Raw genomic sequence first — 23,446 nt, 5'->3', positions numbered from 1 at the left:
GTCAATAGCCAAACTGTTTTCTGTCTCTCTTTCTCTCTCTCTCTGAGAGTGAGAGAAAGAGATAATGTGTGTTTGAGATTGTCCCTCCCCAGAGTGGATTCCTTTTCCTAGCTCAGGGGTGTAGCCCAGACCAGATTGAATTTGGCACCAATTTGAATCTGGTCTGTGTGAGTGTATGTGTATGAGAGAGAGAGAAGGAGAGGGAGAGAGAAAGAGAGAAAGAGAGAAAGAGAGAAGGATAGAGAGAAGCTGGTCCTGGGGCTCTGTGGGATCGGTTTGTGTTTGCTGCCGACAGCAACACAATTAGATCCAACCAAATCATGAGAAAACAAGAAGAAAATTACTTGACACATTGGAAAAATAACAAAGAATACAGAGCAAACTAGAAATCTATTTGGCCCTGAATACCTGACCACTGTGACTGACCCAAAATTAATGAAATCTTTGACTATGTACAGGCTCAGTGAGCATAGCCTTGCTATTGAGAAAGGCCTTTGAAGGCAGACCTGGCTCTCAAGAGAAGATAAGCTATGTGCACACCGCCCACAAAATGAGATGAAAACGGAGCTACACTTCCTAACCTCCTGCCAAATGTATGCCCATATTAGAGACACATATTTCCCTCAGATTACAGATCCACAAAGAATTTGAAAACAAATCCAATTTTGATGAACTCCTATATCTATTGGGTGAAATACCACAGTGTCCCATCACAGCAGCACGATGTGTGACCTTTTGCTAATAGAAATGATCAACCAGTGAAGAACAAACACCATTGTAAATACAACCTATATTTATGTTTATTTATTTTCCCTTTTGTACTTTAAGTATTTGGACATCATTACAACACTGTATATAGTCATAATATGACATTTGAAATGTCTTTATTCTTTTGGAACTTAGAAGTGTAATGTTTACTGTTAATTTGTATTGTTTATTTCACTTTTGTTTATGATCTATTTCACTTGCTTTGGCAATGTAAACATATGTTTCCTATGCCAATAAAGCCCCTTAAATTGAAATTGAATTGAAAGAGAGAGCAAGCGAGAAAGAGAGCGAGCGAGAGAGCAGCGAGCGAGAGAGAAAGAATGGCTTTGCATTATGCAGAGTGATAGCAGGATGTGAGATGCAAGGTCAGGAAGTCAGGGGTCTGGAGCTCTACTTCAAGTTGCTCCCAAATCATTTATCAAACTTGACACAACCTTCCCTACAGGATCCAGACAGTCCGGACCATGCGAGGAGCCAGGAGTGGCCAGCACTTGCCCACCTACCACTGTGGCAGCATAGTCTGTCCGAATGACTCAAACGCATAAAACCCTGTGCGCTGACGAGACCACTTCGCCATGGCGGCAGCCATGTGCCTGGAGAACCGTTAGTTTACAGTGGACATAACAAGAGCCATGTCCATAAACTTCGTGTGTTTGATGTATTTGATATCATTCCGCTCCAGCCATTACCACGCGCGCGTCCTCCACAATTAAGGTGCCACCAATTTCCTGAGATAGAAAGTCCACTCGGTAATTCCCTAGCCAGCGCGCTAACCAGTCTAGGCTAGTGTGCGCGGAATTACGCCTCCAGAGAGACCACTGACGCTAGATGATGCTGTTGCACCAAGGCGTCTCACTCAACGGTTTTTACTTTAATTGCGGTATGTTTGTTAGGCCTACTTACTGTCTATACTGATACTATAATGTGCGAAATTACGCATATATATTTGTTTTTGGCTGAAAAATATATTATATATAGAATAGGCTACGCATATTGAATTAGTCTGCATTAAGTGATATGATTAGGCTAGAGGTCAAATTGGAAATGTATGATGGAAAATGATCTACATATTTAGGCCAACTGTTCTCTAACATAATGTTAAATAATTGCCAAGTTCTCTCCTATCCAACGTTGCTTTCCTTTCCCTCTCCCCTTAACGAGGTAGAATATGCTAACCCTTTATATATACTATGCATTATTGCTACACTTGTTCCTGCTAATGCGTCAAGGGATTCGGGGTAATGAAACAACAGTTTTAAACGGTAACGCTCCTATCTATTTTCTGGACGGGTGGGATAAAGGCATCATTTTACTCGGGCTACTCTGAGCTCGGCAACCCCCATAAAGTCGTAAATTATTTACAATTCACATCACCGACAGAACTCAGTCAAAGGCTCTTATCTTGGATAAATATTTACTTCCCTGGGTTATGGCCCGGGAACAGACAAAAGCATCTCTGTACCGCCGGCGTTTTCACACCTTTAGGCTACACGGAATAACGTATTGTAAGCAACAAAAACACATTCGGCCCAGTCGAATTGTTTTGGTGTAAACACTCGGGACAAACGAAAGCAACCCAGAGAAAACGCTCTTTATGGGTACATTACACATAAATTACACACGACAGATGAAGGAATAAAATGGTTGTGCTTACACATCTATCTAGGCTCATGATAAAACTTGCTCACTGACAACACAGAAAATGTAACCCGAGGGTTGCGTGACTTTGAAAAGGGTCCTACCCAAATGTGCTCGTTTTCTGCGCGCATTACGACGTACGTAAACAGCTCACAGGGGATCCCCGCTCTTAAAATAACAGAGGTGAAGACACCAGATCTATGCCTTGTTTTGCTTTGCTCTAGGTTTACAGACACGTCTCTCAAGTATTTCTGGTAAGTTCAACCTTAGTGTTCGCCTTGTAGGGAGGGATATTACCTTATTCGATGGAAAAATGTTTTAAAAGTTTTATTTTGAATGCAAAGAAAAAAGGTTTAATACAATGTATGTAAAACGTGTGTAATTGTCATCCAATTTATACAAAGTATGTCTACTTGGTATGGCTATAGCCATTCAAAGTAAATCCAAAGTAATGTAGAAATATAGGTTTTTCATTCATAAAGTGATGTCAGTTTGAGTTCATGTCTGTGATAGGTCCGTTGCTGGTTCTGGTTGGTCTCTGGTTGGTTTTTTATTTGTTGGGGTTGTGATGTCCAGGAGGAGTGGGCTGGTTATCGGAGTGCACCTAGGGAGAGCGCAGAGACAGAAGTTCGCACCAGTTTGCCAGTCGGAATCTTAATAGCAGCCGCGCGACAGGGGACGGACGCGCAGCCAGAACTCAGGATACCTACCCACTCAGATTCTGAAACAAGACTCTACCCTCCAGAACTGCCACCAACTAACCAGACCTGTAATCCGATTGCCACCATACAAGAACTGACTCGAGGAATCTATTGGACAGTGAAAAGGACAACTGTTTTCTTTCTTAATTTTTACATTTTTTTATTGTGTTCTCATAATTGTTTCGCTGGTTAGGAAAAAGCAACATATTCATACAACTTTCCAACTATTTTCATCATCCCTAAAACTGAAAGGTAAGACGCTCATTCACAAAATAATTTAAATGTATCAGTGGCTCATTATATCTCTGTTTTATATAAATATCCCATGAAATAGCCTACATTTACGAATGCCAAATCACATCGATTGAAAACGCTGCTTTCGGGCAACATTTTGTAGTAGCCTGGTCTACTCTATATGGTTTGTGGAGCGCTTTTTGAAGATAATGAGACGGTTCCATAAAAAAGAAAAACAGAGAGGGACTCTCCGATTAAATAACGCTTGCCTTTGAAAATACTGCCAGATAGAGGGGAAAGGGTTTTGTGGTTTACAACTCCGGGAAGTTAAGGTTTTCAAACACATTTCAATCAAGCCCGGGCTCGCATGATCTTTTAATTTGGTTTCCTTATTTTGGCTGTGGCCATTATTTCACTTGGCAAGGTTAATGTCGCGCAAAAAGGATACACTTTTGAGGGAGTTGAAAAGGACACGCGGAAGGCAGTGTCCTCGAGCTCGGGGCTCTGGATCTGAGGCGCGCTGCTTTGTGCTCTTAACTGGGTTCCCATGCTCCCAGGGGTGACGGAGCACCCTCCAAAGCCGCCAGACGCAATTCACCAAGATGCGTTATCACCCCATTCTATAGTGCGTGGCATACATTCTCTTCACTTGCCCTTTTTTATAGTGGTGCTGCCGATGCAACATGCCACACATGTTGAGACATCTGTTTTTAAAAAAAAATGGGACATCAGTTTTTGGAATAGTTTTACTCAACCCTGTGCGAGCCCCCGCACCTGCACTATAACCGCTATCCTGATCTGATTACTCTCTTACACAAATATATTAACATTTGGAGACCCTTAAAAATCTTCTTAAATTTAAAACTAACTACTGCATTTTTTAAAACAATTGATCATTGATCATATAAATCCTCTCTTGTTAACCCTTTTTTTAGAAATACATTTATTTGAGTCGTAATATGATATTTTTCATTGATTAAACGTGTTATTCGTTTATAAATAATTTGTATAAATGAATGCATTTTACGTTATGAATTTTACGCAAGGAAATCAGAAGGGAAGGAATTCCAAGTTCTGTGCTTCTGTTATTCACCTCATCCATCCCTTGGTGAGACTTGTTTTTCCCCCAGCTGCATTCCCCATTGGGCTCAGGAGTATAATGAGAGACAGACTCAGAATGGGAATTTGAATAACTGTATTTAGTAGCAGAGAGAAGCCACACTGCCTCCCGTACTTTCGCAGGAGAATGAATCATGAACAAAAAGTCTGAAAATGGGAAGGTCTGTGTTGCATACCGTAACTAAACCGTGATTTGCATATGAAAACTCTGGGCTGAAAGAATTCCGCCAGTGTTGCTACTGCAATTTATGCGTCCGGAGAAGTGACGAGCTGCAGTATATACAGTCTTCTTCTCGTTGCGTTTGCTTTGTGCGGACCGCTGGAGTGGGATGTCACGTCCAGAGTCGTTGCTGGAAGATTAAGGACATAGCGACAGGTTTTTAGTCCCTTCAATTAAACTATTCATTTTATCCACCCACACCCTCTCCCAGTGTCCAAAACATTCACTCTGCAAATCCCTCATTATGCCTCTTCAAATGGACACAAGCAGAGGCAGTGCCCTCAGACTGACGGATCTCTCTCCTGAAGAAGGGGTCTGTGCTCTCTGCCCAGTGGAACATAATGGATACATGACTGCCTCATTTCCCACGATGCTGGTCTATGCCCTTATCGTTGATATGCTGATGGGCAGAGAGTGGACCACTTCTTTCCCATGGGGCTTTTTGTGGGCTAATCTTGTGTGCGCTTCCCTTTAGTCATAATGACAGCAACGAAGTGCACATCAGTCAAAGGTGCGCCCCTCATTTGAATGGCTCATTTGTTGTGCAGTAATAGAAAGTGCCCTATGACCTGACCCGCTCCACCAAGCAACATTCCAGGATGCCGTGCTAACCGCTGCCTCGCTCAGAGATGGACCATAAAACAGAACAAGAGAGAGGCAGGCAGGGATGGAAAATAGGCTCCCCTTCCTGAACACGCTATTGTGCCAGCAGCAGCAAAGTCTTTGAGTCTTTGTGGGCTGATGATGATGATGATGTGGGTGGTTTAGAGACAGAATATGAGTGATGATGTAGACTTATACACACTCTGAGGAATTTGACGGTTTAGAAGACATACACAAACAGAGAAACTCACATTGTGCACAGACAAAAGTTCTGCCCCTGGACAGAAGCCTAAACCACAGTCTCTACCAATTCATTAATGAGCTGTTTGGCTCTCCAAGAGCACCAGACGTGCTCTGGGTTTGGCTCTCCATCAGAATGGGCCCAGGTTATGTGTGGTTGGTTCCATCTCAGGCTCTTAGCCCTCAGCCCAGCCTGCCTGTCTGTATCCCCAATGATTGTATCCCCAATCACAGCAGTGATGGAGTCTGCTACTGAAGAACTACCGACCGTAAATCTGCCTTCAGAGCAGCTTTAAGAAATCAAACAAAGGCTCCAGGTCCTGTGAGCCCTGCCAGGCGTCTTCTTGGGGAGAATCTGAAATGTCTCTTTATTTGTGTTGAAATTAAAGTGTATTTGTTTCCTTCCCGTCCTGCTAATGAGCTCCATGTGGGAGCAGGCATGAGGTTTACCCGTCCTGACAGGGAGTCATGGAGCTGGGTGTGGGAGGCTGGAGGGAGGATGAGGTTGGGACTGCGGCTGGATGGAGAGGGCAACCCAGAGAAGACATTGGAGGGATGGAGAGATGCTTACACACACACATGCATATGCTTACACACACACACACACACACACACACACACACACACACACACACACACACACACACACACACACACACACACACACACACACACACACACACACACACACAGAGGCCCTCACACACACACACACACACACACACACACACACACACACACACACACATACACATACACATACACATACACACACACGCATGCAGAAGCCCTCACACACACACACACACACACACACACACATACACACACACACACACACACACACACACACACACACACACACACACACACACACACACACACTCCACATGGGTCTTTCATGTTGGACAGTTGGAGGGCAGGACTATTGCAGGGCCATGTGAATGACAGGCGTAAGCTGCTCCGTTGTGCATACATGTTCTCTGTCACTCAGAAACACTGATTAGGTGTGCTAGTTATCAGGCTGTGCTGGGCTAGCTTCACAATGACTGACTGACTGACATCTGGAATACCAGCTGACTCCCTGGACTCACCAACTGATCTCAAACTGTACATACATATAGTATATAGTTCGGAAATTCACACTGGCTATCTACTCAGATTTCAGAGCACTCTCGTCTGAGTGTGCCAGAGCGCAGAATAACTGCTGAATTTATGAACGCTCAACACCCGTTGAATATGGCCGGTGTCAGTAATATTCGGCAAAAAAAGTACAATTAAATTGTTGCCAGCAGCCCAGTTACATTCATCAACACTCTGGATAACATGAAAACAGCCTAACCAGCTCTGCTAGGGCGAGTAAAATGGTCAGAGTCAGGTGTTCTCTGATTTGTGTCTTTAAGTAGCTAGCAAGCTAGCCAACGTTAGCCAGCTTGGGTGCTTGACTGCTGTTGTGAGATCCGAACGCTCAGATCAACCCTACTCCTCGGTCAGAGTGTCCAGTGTAGTGCGAAACGCTCTGACTTTACTAACGGACAATCTGACAATGCTATGAATTTACGAATGCCCAGAGCGCACTCCAGATTATATTTACGAACAAACCCATAAAAACATTCATAAACAAACATCTACGTCCTACAACCAAACTGACCACACACAATGACTTCTCTATCATGTCATACATGTCATTTGTTTAATGTATGGATTGATTGAGACATAAAAATAGTATCCACGAGTTCATCCAGAGGTCTCCCTTTAACATTGTTATCTGGCTAAGTTGTCATACACATAGTTCTGGTAAAGGCATGAGCTAGGCACAGGGTAAACACAGGTTCATTTGTTGTTGTCATAGGAGAACTAACCGTCATTGTAAAGTCATATAATTTAGATGGTTATTACGTAGTTATTACTATGGGTTAAACAGTTGAACTGTGACATACCTTTATTTCCATCAATTACTATCTTAATTATGCTTTGTGCACCTAACCTGTTCAGTATTATCCTTACCCCCCCCCCCCCCCCCCCCTCAAGCTGTCACAACTTACCATTTATTAAGCATTAAACTTTTTCTTTAACAACCAAAAGAGCTTCAAGTTTTGAACAAAGTTCCAGTCGGAGTGACACTGAAAAATAAATGAATATATAAATATACAAAAAACAGCAGCAAAACAAAGTTGACACGATTGTGGCCGGCTCTGCCTTCAAATTATCCTCCCCCCAAATGACTATCATACATTCTCCCTCACTCTAATTAAACATTAGGCTTTATTTGTTCCAGATGCAGCTTTTTTGAAGTTTTATTTTGGTAAAGGGAGCCTGTGAATGGTAGAGGCAGGCCTGCAGACTCATGCATGCACAAACATTCCAGATTCCAGCCTGCATGACCCATACATACTGCCTGTGCTGCACCACACAACCTCAAGGTCTAGACATTAGCACAGTCAAATCCAACTGTTTTAATGTGCAGGTGTCATCTTTCAGCAGGGGCTCATACATGAGATCGGAGCCTGGATAGAGGAACGTAGCATTTAGTGGTAACGCTTCTCAGACTTGGGATACTGCAGCACGTTGACCAATTCAAACCCGAGCCATTAGTTTGAATCAGTATTACCACACGCGGTGGGCAAGTTGCTTACATTGGAAACATCAAGTGCATGTTGGATTATGCCACAAATGTTTGCAAGCTAATCTGCTGGACGATTCCACACTAATTAATCATTGAGAGCGCACATGTCCCATATCTGATGACATCAGTCCAGTAGTGTCATTATGTGGGCTTGGTGCAGCAGAGACTGGGGCCTCTGGGAGCCTCTGTGTTTTGTTTTGGGGCTGAAGAGTGAGAGACAACACTGTAGAGCTCTGTACATACCACCTCAGGACTGTCTCGAGTATTAATAGACATGTCTTTGTTCCAACCGACACGCTTCTGAAGTGGAATAAGACAAGCGGAGATAAGCATCTTCTCTCTGTGAGTCAAATCTCAAAGTACCACTTAGAAGGCTTTCCTCCACCTCTCTGAAGTCTGGCTGAATGAGGGAAGGCTCAGCTCAGACACGAGAGGCCTAAAGGGACAAATTGACACAGCTGTCAAGGGCTTTTCTCTGGCTTGTGTTTTAAAAGGAAGACAATGTAGTAACGAAGCCATGTTTGTAGCATGGAAGCATGTCCAGCTTTGGGTTCTCTGGTTTGACTTATCTGTCTTTCCAGAGGGAGGGAGGAATGATAGGATGTCTGTGTGACAAGGACAGAAAGAGAAGGGATAGAGATTGTATGTGTGTACAAGAGACAAAGATGAGCTATATTTGCAGCAGAACAATAGATGGAGAGCTAGGGTGGAAAAGAAAGAGGGAGCGAGAAAAGGAGAGCAAGGAGGGAGAGAGAGGGGTCATTAAAAGGACACACTCTCACTTGCTGTAAATGGCAGTAAAGTATCTGGCTAATCTGCTATCATTATCCTGATTAAATCACCAGGGATTTGCCTTTCCCATCAGCTGCAATCAATGTGGCCAAATCAATAGACAGAGGATATCTGAGTGTTCCTGATCTTCAGTGAGTTGCAAAGACCTGTGTACTGAACCACGTCCCATAGCCATGGGGATATCTACTGAACAGTACAGTTTAGCGGCTGGTGCCAATCTCTTCTCCTCTTCAATCCCCTTCAATCTAGTTTCTCTGACCTTGGGGAACCTTTCTCACACTAGCCACTGTATTCCTCTTGATCTTCTCCCTCTTTCTGGTCCAAAGTGTCTTCTCTCTTTTTGTCTGCCTTCCACTTTCTCTCTTTTTCCAAGAGATGGGGCCTCTCTCTGTCCATCTCTGTCTCTCAGTTTCCTCTCTTTGGCAGCGAGTTACTGGTTTCCCTTCCATTCTGATAGACTTAACAGGCACAACTGGAAGTACATTTTCAAGTTCTTCTTCCAAGCATTGATTGAAAGGTGTCCAATATTCACTACTTTTGCTTTTCTAACGTGAATTCTACTTGTTCTGACGGTCCTGCATGTCTAATTTTTGTGTTGCAGGAGGATGAGGCTGGATTTTGGACCTCAGGGCTGGCCTCTGGCCCTGGTTCTACTGCTGGGGGTTGTAGTGGGCCAGAAGCTGCCCACGCGAGACGAGGGCCTGTTCCAGATGCAGATCAGAGACAAGACCCTGTTCCATGATTCCTCCATCATCCCAGACGGAGCCGAGATCAGTGGATACTTGTTCAGGGACACGCCCAAAAGGTAATGAGTTTAGGTAAATGTAAAGACAGCCGTCACTATCAACAACCACTACCAACAGGTGTAGGTTTACTGCTCCAAACATGTACATGTACTGTATGTCTTATCTTACCAAATGCATGAGGCCAGGTTGTGTATCGCTAAAAAACAGCGTCGCAGCCTTCCCCCACTAAATAGCACTGTAGGCTCTGTATGATGACTTATGGCAAATGGATGCATGGGGAATATGGAATGCATTGTAATGTATACTAGGATGAGGAAATGCATTATAGATGAGAAAGAGATGTTCATGTGATATAGGTAATGTCTGCTGATAGAGGCCCATGTCATTAGCATACCATAGAGTGACCATAGACTTAGTGTGTAGAGTGATTTCAGTAGTTAACCCTGCAGTTAACCCTGCATTCTGTTTGATCCCTGTCATTTACCTGGGCAATACTTCTTGTTTCTGAAGGTACTACTTTGTGGTGGAGGAGGACAACACCCCACTGTCTGTGACGGTGACACCATGTGATGCTCCTCTGGAGTGGAAGCTAACTCTGCAGGAGCTGCCTGAGGAGGCCAGTGGAGAGGGATCAGGTATTTACATAAACATGATTTATAGAACTGATAGCTAATGTAAATTGGGCTATGACACTAATTACATTGTAAAACTTGTGTAATATATGTTTGATGTACAACAAGTACATAAACAATCATCTCACTAATTTATCAGGATGAACATAAACTAACAGCAACATAAACATTTGATTGATATAGTTTTGAATAAAATGAAAAAGACTTTGCACATTTTGTTGTGGTTGGGCCGCGTTACTGGTGGGCTTTTTTTGGTGTGGTTGTGATATGGTTATTAACTAACTAGTGACACAATGTCTGAACTGACCACACTGAAGTCTGAATTGACCACACCTCTGTAGTCTGTGAAAAGGGCACAGAGCTCTGAGTAGAACAGACTGCCCTTGGCTGGCTGGTTGGTTGGCTGGCAGACAAACACAGTGTATGAGTAAAGAGTTTAGAATGTGATTAAGCCTTCCTCGTTCCTCCCCCATAAACATTTTTATATAGCTAGGTACAATAACCCCCCTTGTCCATTCCTAACGTATACTCCCTTTGTCCTCCAAAGGGAAGACTCTCTCTCTCTCTCGCTCGCTCTTTCTCAACCCTCTCATTCTCACACACTCAGTCACTCTCTCTCCATCTGGACATTGTCTTAGAAACACAAGAAATCAATCAACTCCCTCAAGCCCAGTCCCATTAGAGCACAGACATGGACTGCAGCGGTGGTTTTAGAGTGTGCATAATGTGAGGGTGTGAAAGTACATGTGTATGCACGTGTAGGACTTTATGGGTGTGCACGTGTAGGACTATATGGGTATGCATGTGTCTGTGCCAATGAATAAATGGGCTCCTTGCCTGATACCACCTGCTTTTTTGATGTTCACTCACTGTCCTAATAGATTATACCGTAGAATAGAGACTAAATACTGCAACACAGTTCATCTCCAATATGTGCTACACATGGCAGCTTAACATAGACCGAGCAGCCATTCACATAGGCTGAGTGGAGCACTAGCCGTCAGGATTGCATTAGTTTCCAGTGTAAATACACAAATGCACAACCTCTCTGTCTGTTCATGTTTGCTCCTCTCTTTGCTGAATGTCTCGGCCTCGGATCGGATCTTTCAGCATTAATTTAGAACACCGTTGAGCACACTCTCTGGTTGACAAGCATAATATTATGTTTCCTTGCTCAGCTGAAATAAGGCCTGTGACTGACTCTCTCATAGATAGGCTACAAGGTGCCTCTTTGTAGCATAGCTTCACAAGTTCCCAGGAAGGGCCAAGTGAATACCAGCCTGGGATTTTTGGGGATGTTTAGAGTGAAAACATGGTCGCTGGCTCATGAGGGGCTAATCGTCCGTACGGCTCGGAGAGAGCTTTACCATGACCTCATCAGGATCAACACATTAAACGGGTCATTTTTAGCCACCTGTGGAAATTATTTTACTTCAGAGCCCGAAAAAAAATTAAATAAACATTAGGGGAGGTTAGCAAAAAATATCTCAGGAGGTGATGGGGATGCTGTGATATGAAAGGAACTCATGTTAAGTTTGTGTGTTTTCCAGGTGAGCCAGAGCCCCTGGACCAGCAGAAGCAGCAGCAGGTGACAGTGGATGAGGGCACAGAGCTCTTCTCCTACAAGGGGAACGATGTGGAGTCCTACGTGGCTACCAGCTCTCCCTCCGGCCTCTATCAGCTGGAGATGCTCTCCACAGAGAAGGACAGCAACTTCAAGGTGTACGCTACCACCACCCCAGCGTCTGACCAGCCCTACCCCGAGCTGCCCTACGATCCCCGGGTGGACATCACCGCCCTGGGCCGGACCACTGTCACCCTGGCCTGGAAGCCCACCCCTACAGGCGTTCTGATGGGCCAGCCCGTCCAGTATTGTGTGGTCATCAACAAGGAGCACAATTTCAAGAGCCTGTGTGCTGCCGAGGCTAAGATCAGCGCTGACGATGCCTTCATGGCCGCTCCAAAGCCAGGCCGGGACTTCAGCCCCTTCGACTTTGCTCACTTTGGCTTTGTCCACTCAGACAATAACTTAAACCGAGGTCTCACCAGCAACAAGATCTCCCGCTCCTACACAGCCAAACCCAAGGCCTCTGACATTCAGAAAGTCTGCATTGGTAACAAGAACATCTTCACCGTGTCGGACCTGAAGCCGGACACTCAGTATTACTTTGACGTGTTCGCTGTGAACTCTGCCACCAACACCAGCACCGCCTATGTGGGCACCTTCGCCCGCACCAAAGAGGAGGCTCGGCAGAAGACGGTGGAACTGAAGGATGGCAAAGTGTCCGACGTCTTCATCAAGAGGAAGGGCAGTAAGTTCCTGCGCTTCGCCCCTGTCTCCTCCCACCAGAGGGTCACTCTGTTTGTACATGCCTGTCTGGACACTGTTCAGGTGCAGGTTAGGCGTGATGGCAAGCTGCTGCTCTCCCAGAATGTGGAGGGTGTACGGCAGTTCCAGCTGCGAGGGAAGCCCAAGGCCAAGTACCTGATCCGTCTGCGAGGCAGCAGGAAAGGAGCGTCCACCCTGAAGGTGCTGGCCACCACAAAGCCCAGCAGCAAGCAGCCCTTCCCATCGCTACCCGAGGACACACGCATCAAGGCCTTCGACAAGCTGCGTACCTGCTCCTCTGCTACTGTGGCCTGGCTGGGAACGCAGGACCGCAACAAGTTCTGCGTCTACAAAAAAGAGGTGTCCGAGAGCTACGGCGAGGAGCAGCGGCGCCGTGAGCAGAACCAGTGTGCCGGGCCCGAGACGCGCAGGAAGTCAGAGAAGGTCCTCTGCAAGTACTTCCACAGCCCAAACCTGCAGAAGGCCGTTACCACGGAAACCATCACAGGGCTGGAGCCGGGCAAGACCTATCTGCTGGACGTTTATGCTGTGGGCCACAGTGGTCACTCAGTCAAATACCAGAGCAAACTGGTGAAAACGAGGAAGTACTGCTAAAAGACTGCACAGAATAAATCTATTATATATATATATATATATATTAAAAAAGTTTTATTTAACTCTAAGTGATATTCTACTAAGGAGTGTATACAGACTGACCACTCACACAGCTGATGAGCCTGTGGCAGAGACTTAACTGTTTGCAGAGGGAGATATCAACCTGTATATTTATGTTTACATTTCATTGTTGGCATGTTTTTGGGCGATCCATAAGTGAGAGGTGCTCACCTATGGATCGCCTTGTGCTTGGGGTCCCAGAATCTCGTTGCCAACAGGGAGACTTCACAGCTTCAGAGAAGAGACTGTTTCATCGTGTGCATCTCTCTGTCGCTGCATGACTCTTGCGTTCCTCTGTCAAAATGGTTTGTTACTTCAGTTTGAATTTAAGTTGACCTGCAGAGATAAAATAGATAACAGCCGTGTATAGTTCTCTCAGTGCATCATTTATATTTAGGAGAGATTTAAATTATTTTATACTTCGCCTCTTTTGATTTGATTGTTTGTTTTTATTGATCATGATGACTATTACTGTTATGAAGAAATCATTCAAATTCTATGAGGAAATTGTCATTGTGGAGACATTCCGTTGTGTAACTCAGCCAGTGTGCGCTCTAGAGCCTGTCTGTAAATGTGTTCTGTGCTGGAGGTCTGTGTGTTACCACTGTATTGCTGTGTGTGTCACATGTACAGAGTTGTCCTGCCAATATTCATGTACATAAACACTAAATATAGAACAAGTAATCCCTGTGTCACCCTGGGTGTCATGTTCTTCTGTGGGCTAGTTAACATCACATACTGTAGATATATGGAGGGTGTCAGGCAGCACTGCACCAGTGTATCAGCAGAAAGGAGAATAGGAGTGTTTATAGATTTTACATTAAGCCTACATTATGTCCACGTACGCATAACATGATCCTTGATATAAATGATTACTGACATAAGAACAATTTCCCATGGACATACAGTACCAGAGTGAATGGGACTGCCAGAGGGAATTATTTGGATGAACGTACAGTGCATTGCGAAAGTATTCGGCCCCCTTGAACTTTGCGACCTTTTGCCACATTTCAGGCTTCAAACATAAAGATATAAAACTGTATTTTTTTGTGAAGAATCAACAACAAGTGGGACACAATCATGAAGTGGAACGACATTTATTGGATATTTCAAACTTTTTTAACAAATCAAAAACTGAAAAATTGGGCGTGCAAAATTATTCAGCCCCTTTACTTTCAGTGCAGCAAACTCTCTCCAGAAGTTCAGTGAGGATCTCTGAATGATCCAATGTTGACCTAAATGACTAATGATGATAAATACAATCCACCTGTGTGTAATCAAGTCTCCGTATAAATGCACCTGCACTGTGATAGTGTCAGAGGTCCATTAAAAGCGCAGAGAGCATCATGAAGAACAAGGAACACACCAGGCAGGTCCGAGATACTGTTGTGAAGAAGTTTAAAGCCGGATTTGGATACAAAAAGATTTCCCAAGCTTTAAACATCCCAAGGAGCACTGTGCAAGCGATAATATTGAAACGGAAGGAGTATCAGACCACTGCAAATCTACCAAGACCTGGCCGTCCCTCTAAACTTTCAGCTCATACAAGGAGAAGACTGATCAGAGATGCAGCCAAGAGGCCCATGATCACACTGGATGAACTGCAGAGATCTACAGCTGAGGTGGGAGACTCTGTCCATAGGACAACAATCAGTCGTATATTGCACAAATCTGGCCTTTATGGAAGAGTGGCAAGAAGAAAGCCATTTCTTAAAGATATCCATAAAAAGTGTTGTTTAAAGTTTGCCACAAGCCACCTGGGAGACACACCAAACATGTGGAAGAAGGTGCTCTGGTCAGATGAAACCAAAATTGAACTTTTTGGCAACAATGCAAGACGTTATGTTTGGCGTAAAAGCAACACAGCTCATCACCCTGAACACACCATCCCCACTGTCAAACATGGTGGTGGCAGCATCATGGTTTGGGCCTGCTTTTCTTCAGCAGGGACAGGGAAGATGGTTAAAATTGATGGGAAGATGGATGGAGCCAAATTCAGGACCATTCTGGAAGAAAACCTGATGCAGTCTGCAAAAGACCTGAGACTGGGACGGAGATTTGTCTTCCAACAAGACAATGATCCAAAACATAAAGCAAAATCTACAATGGAATGGTTCAAAAATAAACATATCCAGGTGTTAGAATGGCCAAGTCAAAGTCCAGACCTGAATCCAATCGAGAATCTGTGGAAAGAACTGAAAACTGCTGTTCACAAATGCTCTCCATCCAACCTCACTGAGCTCGAGCTGTTTTGCAAGGAGGAATGGTAAAAAATTTCAGTCTCTCGATGTGCAAAACTGATAGAGACATACCCCAAGCGACTTACAGCTGTAATCGCAGCAAAAGGTGGCGCTACAAAGTATTAACTTAAGGTGGCTGAATAATTTTTCACGCCCAATTTTCCAGTTTTGATATGTTAAAAAAGTTTGAAATATCCAATAAATGTCGTTCCACTTCATGATTGTGTCCCACTTGTTGTTGATTCTTCACAAAAAAATACAGTTTTATATCTTTATTTTTGAAGCCTGAAATGTGGCAAAAGTTCGCAAAGTTCAAGGGGGCCAAATACTTTCGCAATGCACTGTATTTGAATGTTGGTAAATGTTGTCATATGCCAAGTGTCAAAAGTTGCCAAAAGTACTCTCTACACCGGAACAATGTAGAACTAATGTCACATCAGTGTCTGCGATCGTTTTGTGTTTACATGTGTTTTAGGATGTAGGGTAACAGTTTTAACCACACATACAGTACACTTACCACATATAAGAGAAGAGGAGTTCAGCATGCACTGACACACACCGACATAGACACGACCACACACACATCCACACGTTGTAATTAAGAGTGGTCACAGTTGAGTGGAGAAGTCCTGACTGTTGTGGCTAAGACAAACAGCTGTTCCTTGTGACTCTCCATGTTTCCATCACAACTCGATTCTGAGCAGTAACGCTCTTATTCTCCACCACAACTCCCTGTCAATCAAACAACCCCATTCAGAGGAAGCGTAGAGAAGGCTCCATCTGGCTTACATTAACCTGCTGTTGCCCTGGAATAATGTGGAGCTCCCAGAGAGCTGTGGGAATGTCATGGACAGGCCTGTAAACTCCTGCTAATAAAGCCAGTAAGTAGGGAATGTCATGGACAGGCCTGTAAACTCCTACTGATAAAGCCAGTAAGTAGGGAATGTCATGGACAGGCCTGTAAACTCCTGCTGATAAAGCCAGTAAGTAGGGAATGTCATGGACAGGCCTGTAAACTCCTGCTAATAAAGCCAGTAAGTAGGGAATGTCATGGACAGGTCTGTAAACTCCTACTGGTAAAGCCAGTAAGTAGGGAATGTCATGGACAGGCCTGTAAACTCCTGCTAATAAAGCCAGTAAGTAGGGAATGTCATGGACAGGCCTGTAAACTCCTGCTAATAAAGCCAGTAAGTAGGGAATGTCATGGACAGGCCTGTAAACTCCTGCTAATAAAGCCAGTAAGTAGGGAATGTCATGGACTGTAAACTCCTACTGGTAAAGCCAGTAAGTAGGGAATGTCATGGACATGTCTGTAAACTCCTACTAATAAAGCCAGTAAGTAGGGAATGTCATGGACAGGCCTGTAAACTCCTACTGGTAAAGCCAGTAAGTAGGGAATGTCATGGACATGTCTGTAAACTCCTACTGGTAAAGCCAGTAAGTAGGGAATGTCATGGACTGTAAACTCCTACTGGTAAAGCCAGTAAGTAGGGAATGTCATGGACAGGCCTGTAAACTCCTACTGGTAAAGCCAGTAAGTAGGGAATGTCATGGACAGGCCTGTAAACTCCTACTGATAAAGCCAGTACGTAGGGAATGTCATGGACAGGCCTGTAAACTCCTACTGATAAAGCCAGTAAGTAGGGAATGTCATGGACAGGTCTGTAAACTCCTACTGATAAAGCCAGTAAGTAGGGAATGTCATGGACAGGCCTGTAAACTCCGACTGATAAAGCTAGTAAGTAGGGAATGCTAGTGATATGCTCTGGGGGTCAATATACTCATGAATAAGGTCTGAATGGAGGTAGATGGAGTTTTAATGAAGCCAAGGCCCTCCTTCGTTCTCTCTATACTAGTCACTTAGGAGGTATACACTTTAAAAAAATACAAACTCACACTTCTTGATATACACACATACCACAGAGTAAGCCACACAGAAAATACTATTTTCTGGAGCTCACAGACAGGAGATGTGGCTTTCTCTCTCTCTAGTTATTGTCACCTTTCCCCGATCATACTGACACCTACCCTCTTCCATTTACTGTTTTATACCTTTATTTAACTAGGCAAGTCACTTAAGAACAAATTCTTATTTTCAATCAACAGCCTAGGAGCAGTGGGTTAACTGCCTGTTCAGGGGCAGAACAACAGATCTGTACATTGTCAGCTCAGGGACTTGATGTTGCAACCTTTCGCTTACTAGTCCAACACGCTAAGGCTACCTGCTACCTGTAACGAGCATCCTCTCCCACTGAGCACAGACCAACACCGGACATCCATGGACGTTGAAAAGTAGTTGAAATTTGGTCTGGACCATACAAATATGGTCTTGTTTGGGGGCAGAGCTTATTACAATTATAGCCAGTGTGTAGAATAACACCCAATAATACCCAGGAAGAGAATGATATTCATTTCCATAATTATGCACTTTTGTATAGTTCAGATCAGGGACCCACGATGTAATTCCGTTGCGTAATAACTTTACCAGATGTAAATCCAATTCACCTACCATACTGTAGTTCAGTAACCAAAATAAATGTTTCAAAGTCAAGGTGCCATGTCATAGCTGACACACCATTCTTTCTGCAGACATCTTTGAATCTCAATTCAGAGCCGATATTTAACTAAGTTTTTGGAAAACGTGGTTGCCTAAAAGACAGATGGAGATTATACCCTAACTCTATCTCTGGGCTCCTGAGTGGTGCAGCAGTCTAAGGCACTACATCTCAGTGCTAGAGGTGTCACTACAGACCCTGGTTCAATTCCAGGTTGCATCACGACTGGCTGTGATTGGGATTCCCATAGGGCGGAGAACAATTGGCCCAGCGTTGTCTGGGTTAAGGTTTTTCTGGTGTCTGACGTCATTGACTCGTTAAACAAAAAATCACCAAACTTTGCATCTGGACAGATATTCCAGTAAATGTGTTTTTGTGACATTTTCTGTGTAAATTGTTCAAAGTAGTCCTTCTGCATAGAGTTGTTTGGTTTGTTAAACTTTTAAATAGACAGTGTTTATTTGTTTGGCATACACATTTTATTAGAACATCAGAGTCAAAGTGTAATTCAGTCTGGTGGGCTGTGTATATTTGTTTTTTAACATGGTAATGCTTTGATCTGTGAGTTATGTATACTGTATATGCAGCTGAATGAAGAGTGGAGACATCCATAACACTACAGGTATGGTAGATTGGCGAGACTTGTGCGGAGGAGACCCAGCTTTGATCCTTGGCCAGAGTTAGCATGACTTGCCTGCCCCTCAAATTCACTATGCTGGTGTCGGGAAGTTACCTAGGCCAGTGTGAGGCATGGCAGACCGCTCTGAGGTAAGGTCCAGTTTAACAATCACAGGACTGCTAGTTGAGCACAAACGCAGCAGATAGACATTAATATATTGTCAGAGAAACAATATATTATTATGTTAGAAGTATAATTACAAAAGATACATGGCAGTGTGTGAGCATATACAGTCATTTTTTGCCCAAAAAATACCGGGAATAATTTATAATTGTATTTATATTTTTCCCAAGAGTCTCGGAATGTACCTCATCAATCGGAAGTGCCTATTTTAAAGCGTTTACAATCAAGATATGGTCACTATGCCAGGGTTCTCCCAAAATTAGATTGTCCCTGCGCAACATTACAGGCTCGGCTGCTCCACTATGTAAAGATTTCACAGCTATTAAGTAATCATAGAGTAACTGATCGCTAATGACATCGTTGTGAATTGCGAAACAGGCCTTTCATAAATTCCGAGCGTTATCTTGTTCCTCAATAATTTCAGCGCATTTCAGCAGTAGGCCCTAGAGACAGAGCGTGCTCAGGACTCGGAGCGTGCACCCCGAGTAGGCTATAGCGTTTTCGAATCATACAAACTTTCTAATTGCAGTCAAACAAAAGTCGATTGACTAAAGTTGCTAAACTTGCTACATAACCTCCAACGAACTACAGCATATCTTCTATTTGGCAAAATGGAGTTGATGATTATACGGATAGCAGATCAGCTCATGAATAACTGGGAGATGAATAGAGGAACTTGTTTAATGTCAAGGTATTTTAACGGGACCAACTCTTCTTTTTTTAAGCCCATATCTACCTACTCTCGTATCGTTAGTTGATCACACATTGTCTACGGAAACTCTCATAAGGGCAGCAAAACGAGACAGCAGGGGAAATGTTATAGCGGTATTTTGACATGCATAGGCGAGACGTGCTTTGATAATGCAACCTATGGATTACAGAATAAAATTAGGAATTTTCATGCGAGACATGAGTCAGGATTTTGGGTTTCAATGGGATTGGAAAAATAGGAAAATAGCCTAGGCTCTATATAAGGCTACTACATGAGTCACTCACTACATTGATAATTCACTTGATTTAGGCTACATTATTTCATGCTAAATTATTTTGATCATTGATAGATGAGCAAACGAATACATGAGCTACCACTTCCACTTGTCCAGCCAGAGATCTTCCAAATATACAGACAGAGATTCAGTTCAACAAAATCACATTGATTGATTTTCAGACAAGTCACGGGCTTTTGTTCGGGAGTTGAAGATCAACATCCAATTGTATAACATGCTAGAAAAAAAATTCTGATCAGCTAATATATGAGCAAACTAGAATAAAGAAAATCATTAGCACTCATCTCGATTTAGCTAACATTTCCCCGTGCTAATTGTTACCAAATATCCAAAGGGAGATTCAGTGAAAACAAAAATCTGACACTAATTGATCTGATCATTTCTGATGTATCTAGTCGGCCCATGCTTGTGTCTAAACGATGCTGAAATAATCTAGGTGACCACATACGACTATTGCTTTATATTAGTATAACGATTGGATACGATTTTGGGAGTTGCAGCATAAGTACGAATTTGATAAATGCCTTCAATTGTATTAGCCTACTTTATTCCAGTATTTCCATTCAGTTGATCATCACCAAGGTGAGTTTTCTGCTTTCTGCGCTTTTTCTATGCCTAATGGCTGTTTTCTCATTTCCTCACTCCTCTACAGCCCACCTCGGGAGCTTTGTTCTCAAACCCAGTTTAAATCAATATAGCCTACTGTAGTGTTTTCTAAAAATCTGTATTTTTATCGGGTTTGGGAGAATTTAATTGATGTGATGTAGAACCAGGCCTGGGCCAGTAAATCAGCTAGGCTAAAGTCTTCCATGAAACAACAACCTGTTTGGAAAATGTGCTTTTTTCTTTTTTTTTAAATCTGCGGCAGGCATGTTGTGTATTTTGTGGAATTGCATAAATTCGAGATTGGGGGACAGATTTTGTCTTGTGATTTTATTTTTTCTGGAAATGTAAAGATTTGACACTCCAGGGATCCCGGTAATCGTTAATGTACAATTTTGTCGAGTTTGTGAAGGAGAAATAGCCACTAGAGTGGCAGGTATGCATACAGACCCACAGAGACAGACAGCCATGCACCTCACACACACACAAGCGCACATGCACGCACACACACACACACACACACACACACACACACACACACACACACACACTAACACACAGCCTCTGTTCATGACACTCTCATGTGATTTGAAACTAAAGAATAACATGGAACGCTTCTCAGAGATGATTATCCCTTTGGCAGAGAAAGCAGTGAAACTGAAGACTCTCTGATGACTGTTATAAGCATCTTTGGAGCAGAATGAGGCCAAGGCACCTAGGCTACTATCCAAGGCACCTAGGCTACTATCCAAGGCACCTAAGCTACTATCCAAGGCACCTAGGCTACAATCCAAGGCACCGAGGCTACTATGCAAGGCACCTAGGCTACTATCCAAGGCACCTAGGCTACTATCCAAGGCACCTAAGCTACAATCCAAGGCACCGAGGCTACTATGCAAGGCACCTAAGCTACTATCCAAGGCACCTAGGCTACAATCCAAGGCACCGAGGCTACTATGCAAGGCACCGAGGCTACTATCCAAGGCACCTAAGCTACTATCCAAGGCACCTAAGCTACTATCCAAGGCACCTAAGCTACTATCCAAGGCACCTAAGCTACTATCCAAGGCACCTAAGCTACTATCCAAGGCACCTAAGCTACTATCCAAGGCACCTAAGCTACTATCCAAGGCACCGAGGCTACTATCCAAGGCACCTAAGCTACTATCCAAGGCACCTAAGCTACTATCCAAGGCACCTAAGCTACTATCCAAGGCACCTAGGCTACTATGGGAAAATAAGATGTGGACTGAGTACGGGTTTAGTCACACATTTCAGCTCCACACTGGGGCCAACTTAATCTTTTTCTAGGATCTCAACACCATAACGTGGGCATTGCGATTTTCCAAATTAGTGTTATACAAATCATATACACATGCACATGCGCACAAACACACACGCATACTGAGCCCTGGCAGGACAATACAGAGGGGTAGACTATGATGAACATGATTCTACTTTTGCCTCTCAGGGTATAGATCATTGTTGGGGTTCTGCTACAAACCAGCATAAGGTCAGGCAGGCGGAAGTCTGGGGCTGATGCCCAGAGCCATCCCTAGCCCGCAGTGTCCTGTCCCAGGGCAGGGAGAAAGAGACCTGTGACCCCCTGTCTTCAAACGACCTCCATCTGCAAACCCCAGCTGAAGGACTCAACCAATGTATGGCTGCAGTGATAATACACTAACACTGAATTCCCTGTTTAAACTGCCGTGTGTGCATGTGTGCAATGTGTACTAAGTCTATTTAGGTTTTATGTATATGTATGGAGTGTGAGTTGTATGAGTGTGTGTGTGTGTGTGTGTGTGTGTGTGTGTGTGTGTGTGTGTGTGTGTGTGTGTGTGTGTGTGTGTGTGTGTGCGCGTGCGTGCGTGCTCATGAGTGTTATACATGAACATGAAAGGAAACATGTGTTTGTGTACACTTATTACAGTATGAATGCCTAGGAGGACCCTCGTAGGGGTGGTCCCTCGGTTCTCTGCTCTCTCCTAAGTGCCTGTAATTTCTCACCCTTCATCAGTACTGTAATCTCTGTAGACGCCCTCTGAAGAACCTTCTCTAACAGGGTCCGCCGGGGACCAGGGGTTGACAAACGAAAACATAATTTATCCAGTGACCTCGGAGCTGCAGGAAATGGTTTGCTGGCTGTTTTACAATAGCCTTGAAATAGGGGGTTGGGGTGGTAGGGGACTGAGGGGGTTTGTGAAACCTGAAAAGGTGGTCTGGCCTCTAAACCTACAGTATCAGGTTTGACTATTTCAACAAAAATGCACTCATACATTTGGAAAATCCTGTATGGAACCATTTGTGTGTTTGCCAAACTGAGTTTTCCCTGCAGTGAAAATATTTATTTAGAAAAAAATAAACTGAAAGTGTTTATTTCAGGTCAATCTTCTGCCATGTCCTAAATGTGATTTCTGTGCTCTGCGGCCCTCTCGTCATTGGCAGTACAGAGAGAGGATGGCTGGATCCTAGGTTTCATGGCTCATTGCTCTTTGTGTTCTAAGTCCTGGTCCTGTTGTGTTAGTGATCTTCTGGCCTTTTTTGATTCAGTATAATGGTCTGATAGATGATATGATAGGACCCTGTTGCTGATCTAACCTGAATTTAGCAGTCCGGGTACATCCAGCTTTTTTGCGACCTACTGAAGAAGGCACATTAACACAAGACCTGATGAAAAGCCCAGGGAAACCGGTGGCCATGTTATGATAGTGTGTCTGTCTGACTGTGTGTCTGACTGTGTATCTGAATGTGTGTGTGTGTGTGTGTGTATGGTTACTGGTCAACAGTAGATGACCAGGGTTGGTCTGGATCACCTAGGGGTAGTCATGAAAGCTGAGTGAAAGTTTATGGGTAGGGAGGTTCTACAGGGGTCTAAAGAAGGAGAAAGGGTTCATGGCCTTTAATCGTCTTGGTCCT

The 23,446-nt window shown here is 43.8% G+C and overlaps 1 protein-coding gene across 2 annotated transcripts; it reads left to right on the top strand.

Moving 5' to 3' along the window:
- Window positions 1–2,499: 2,499 nt before the first annotated feature.
- LOC110521645 (protein NDNF) lies at window positions 2,500–14,018 on the top strand. Of its 2 annotated transcripts, none has more exons than XM_021599336.2 (4): window positions 2,500–2,660; window positions 9,543–9,746; window positions 10,198–10,322; window positions 11,870–14,018. In XM_021599336.2, the coding sequence occupies exons 1-4, from the start codon at window positions 2,515–2,517 to the stop codon at window positions 13,261–13,263; spliced, it is 1,869 nt and encodes a 622-aa protein (XP_021455011.2). In that variant the 5' UTR covers window positions 2,500–2,514; the 3' UTR covers window positions 13,264–14,018. The 2 variants fall into 2 exon arrangements, with proteins under 2 accessions (XP_021455011.2, XP_021455008.1); XM_021599333.2 differs by lacking the exon at window positions 2,500–2,660 and adding an exon at window positions 2,970–3,359.
- Window positions 14,019–23,446: the final 9,428 nt, after the last annotated feature.

The sequence above is a fragment of the Oncorhynchus mykiss genome, chromosome 30, assembly GCF_013265735.2.
Source record: "Oncorhynchus mykiss isolate Arlee chromosome 30, USDA_OmykA_1.1, whole genome shotgun sequence".
Classification (NCBI taxonomy): domain Eukaryota; kingdom Metazoa; phylum Chordata; class Actinopteri; order Salmoniformes; family Salmonidae; genus Oncorhynchus; species Oncorhynchus mykiss.
The sequence above is the reverse complement of the archived record's forward strand: the minus strand, read 5'-3'. Positions and strand labels throughout refer to the sequence as shown.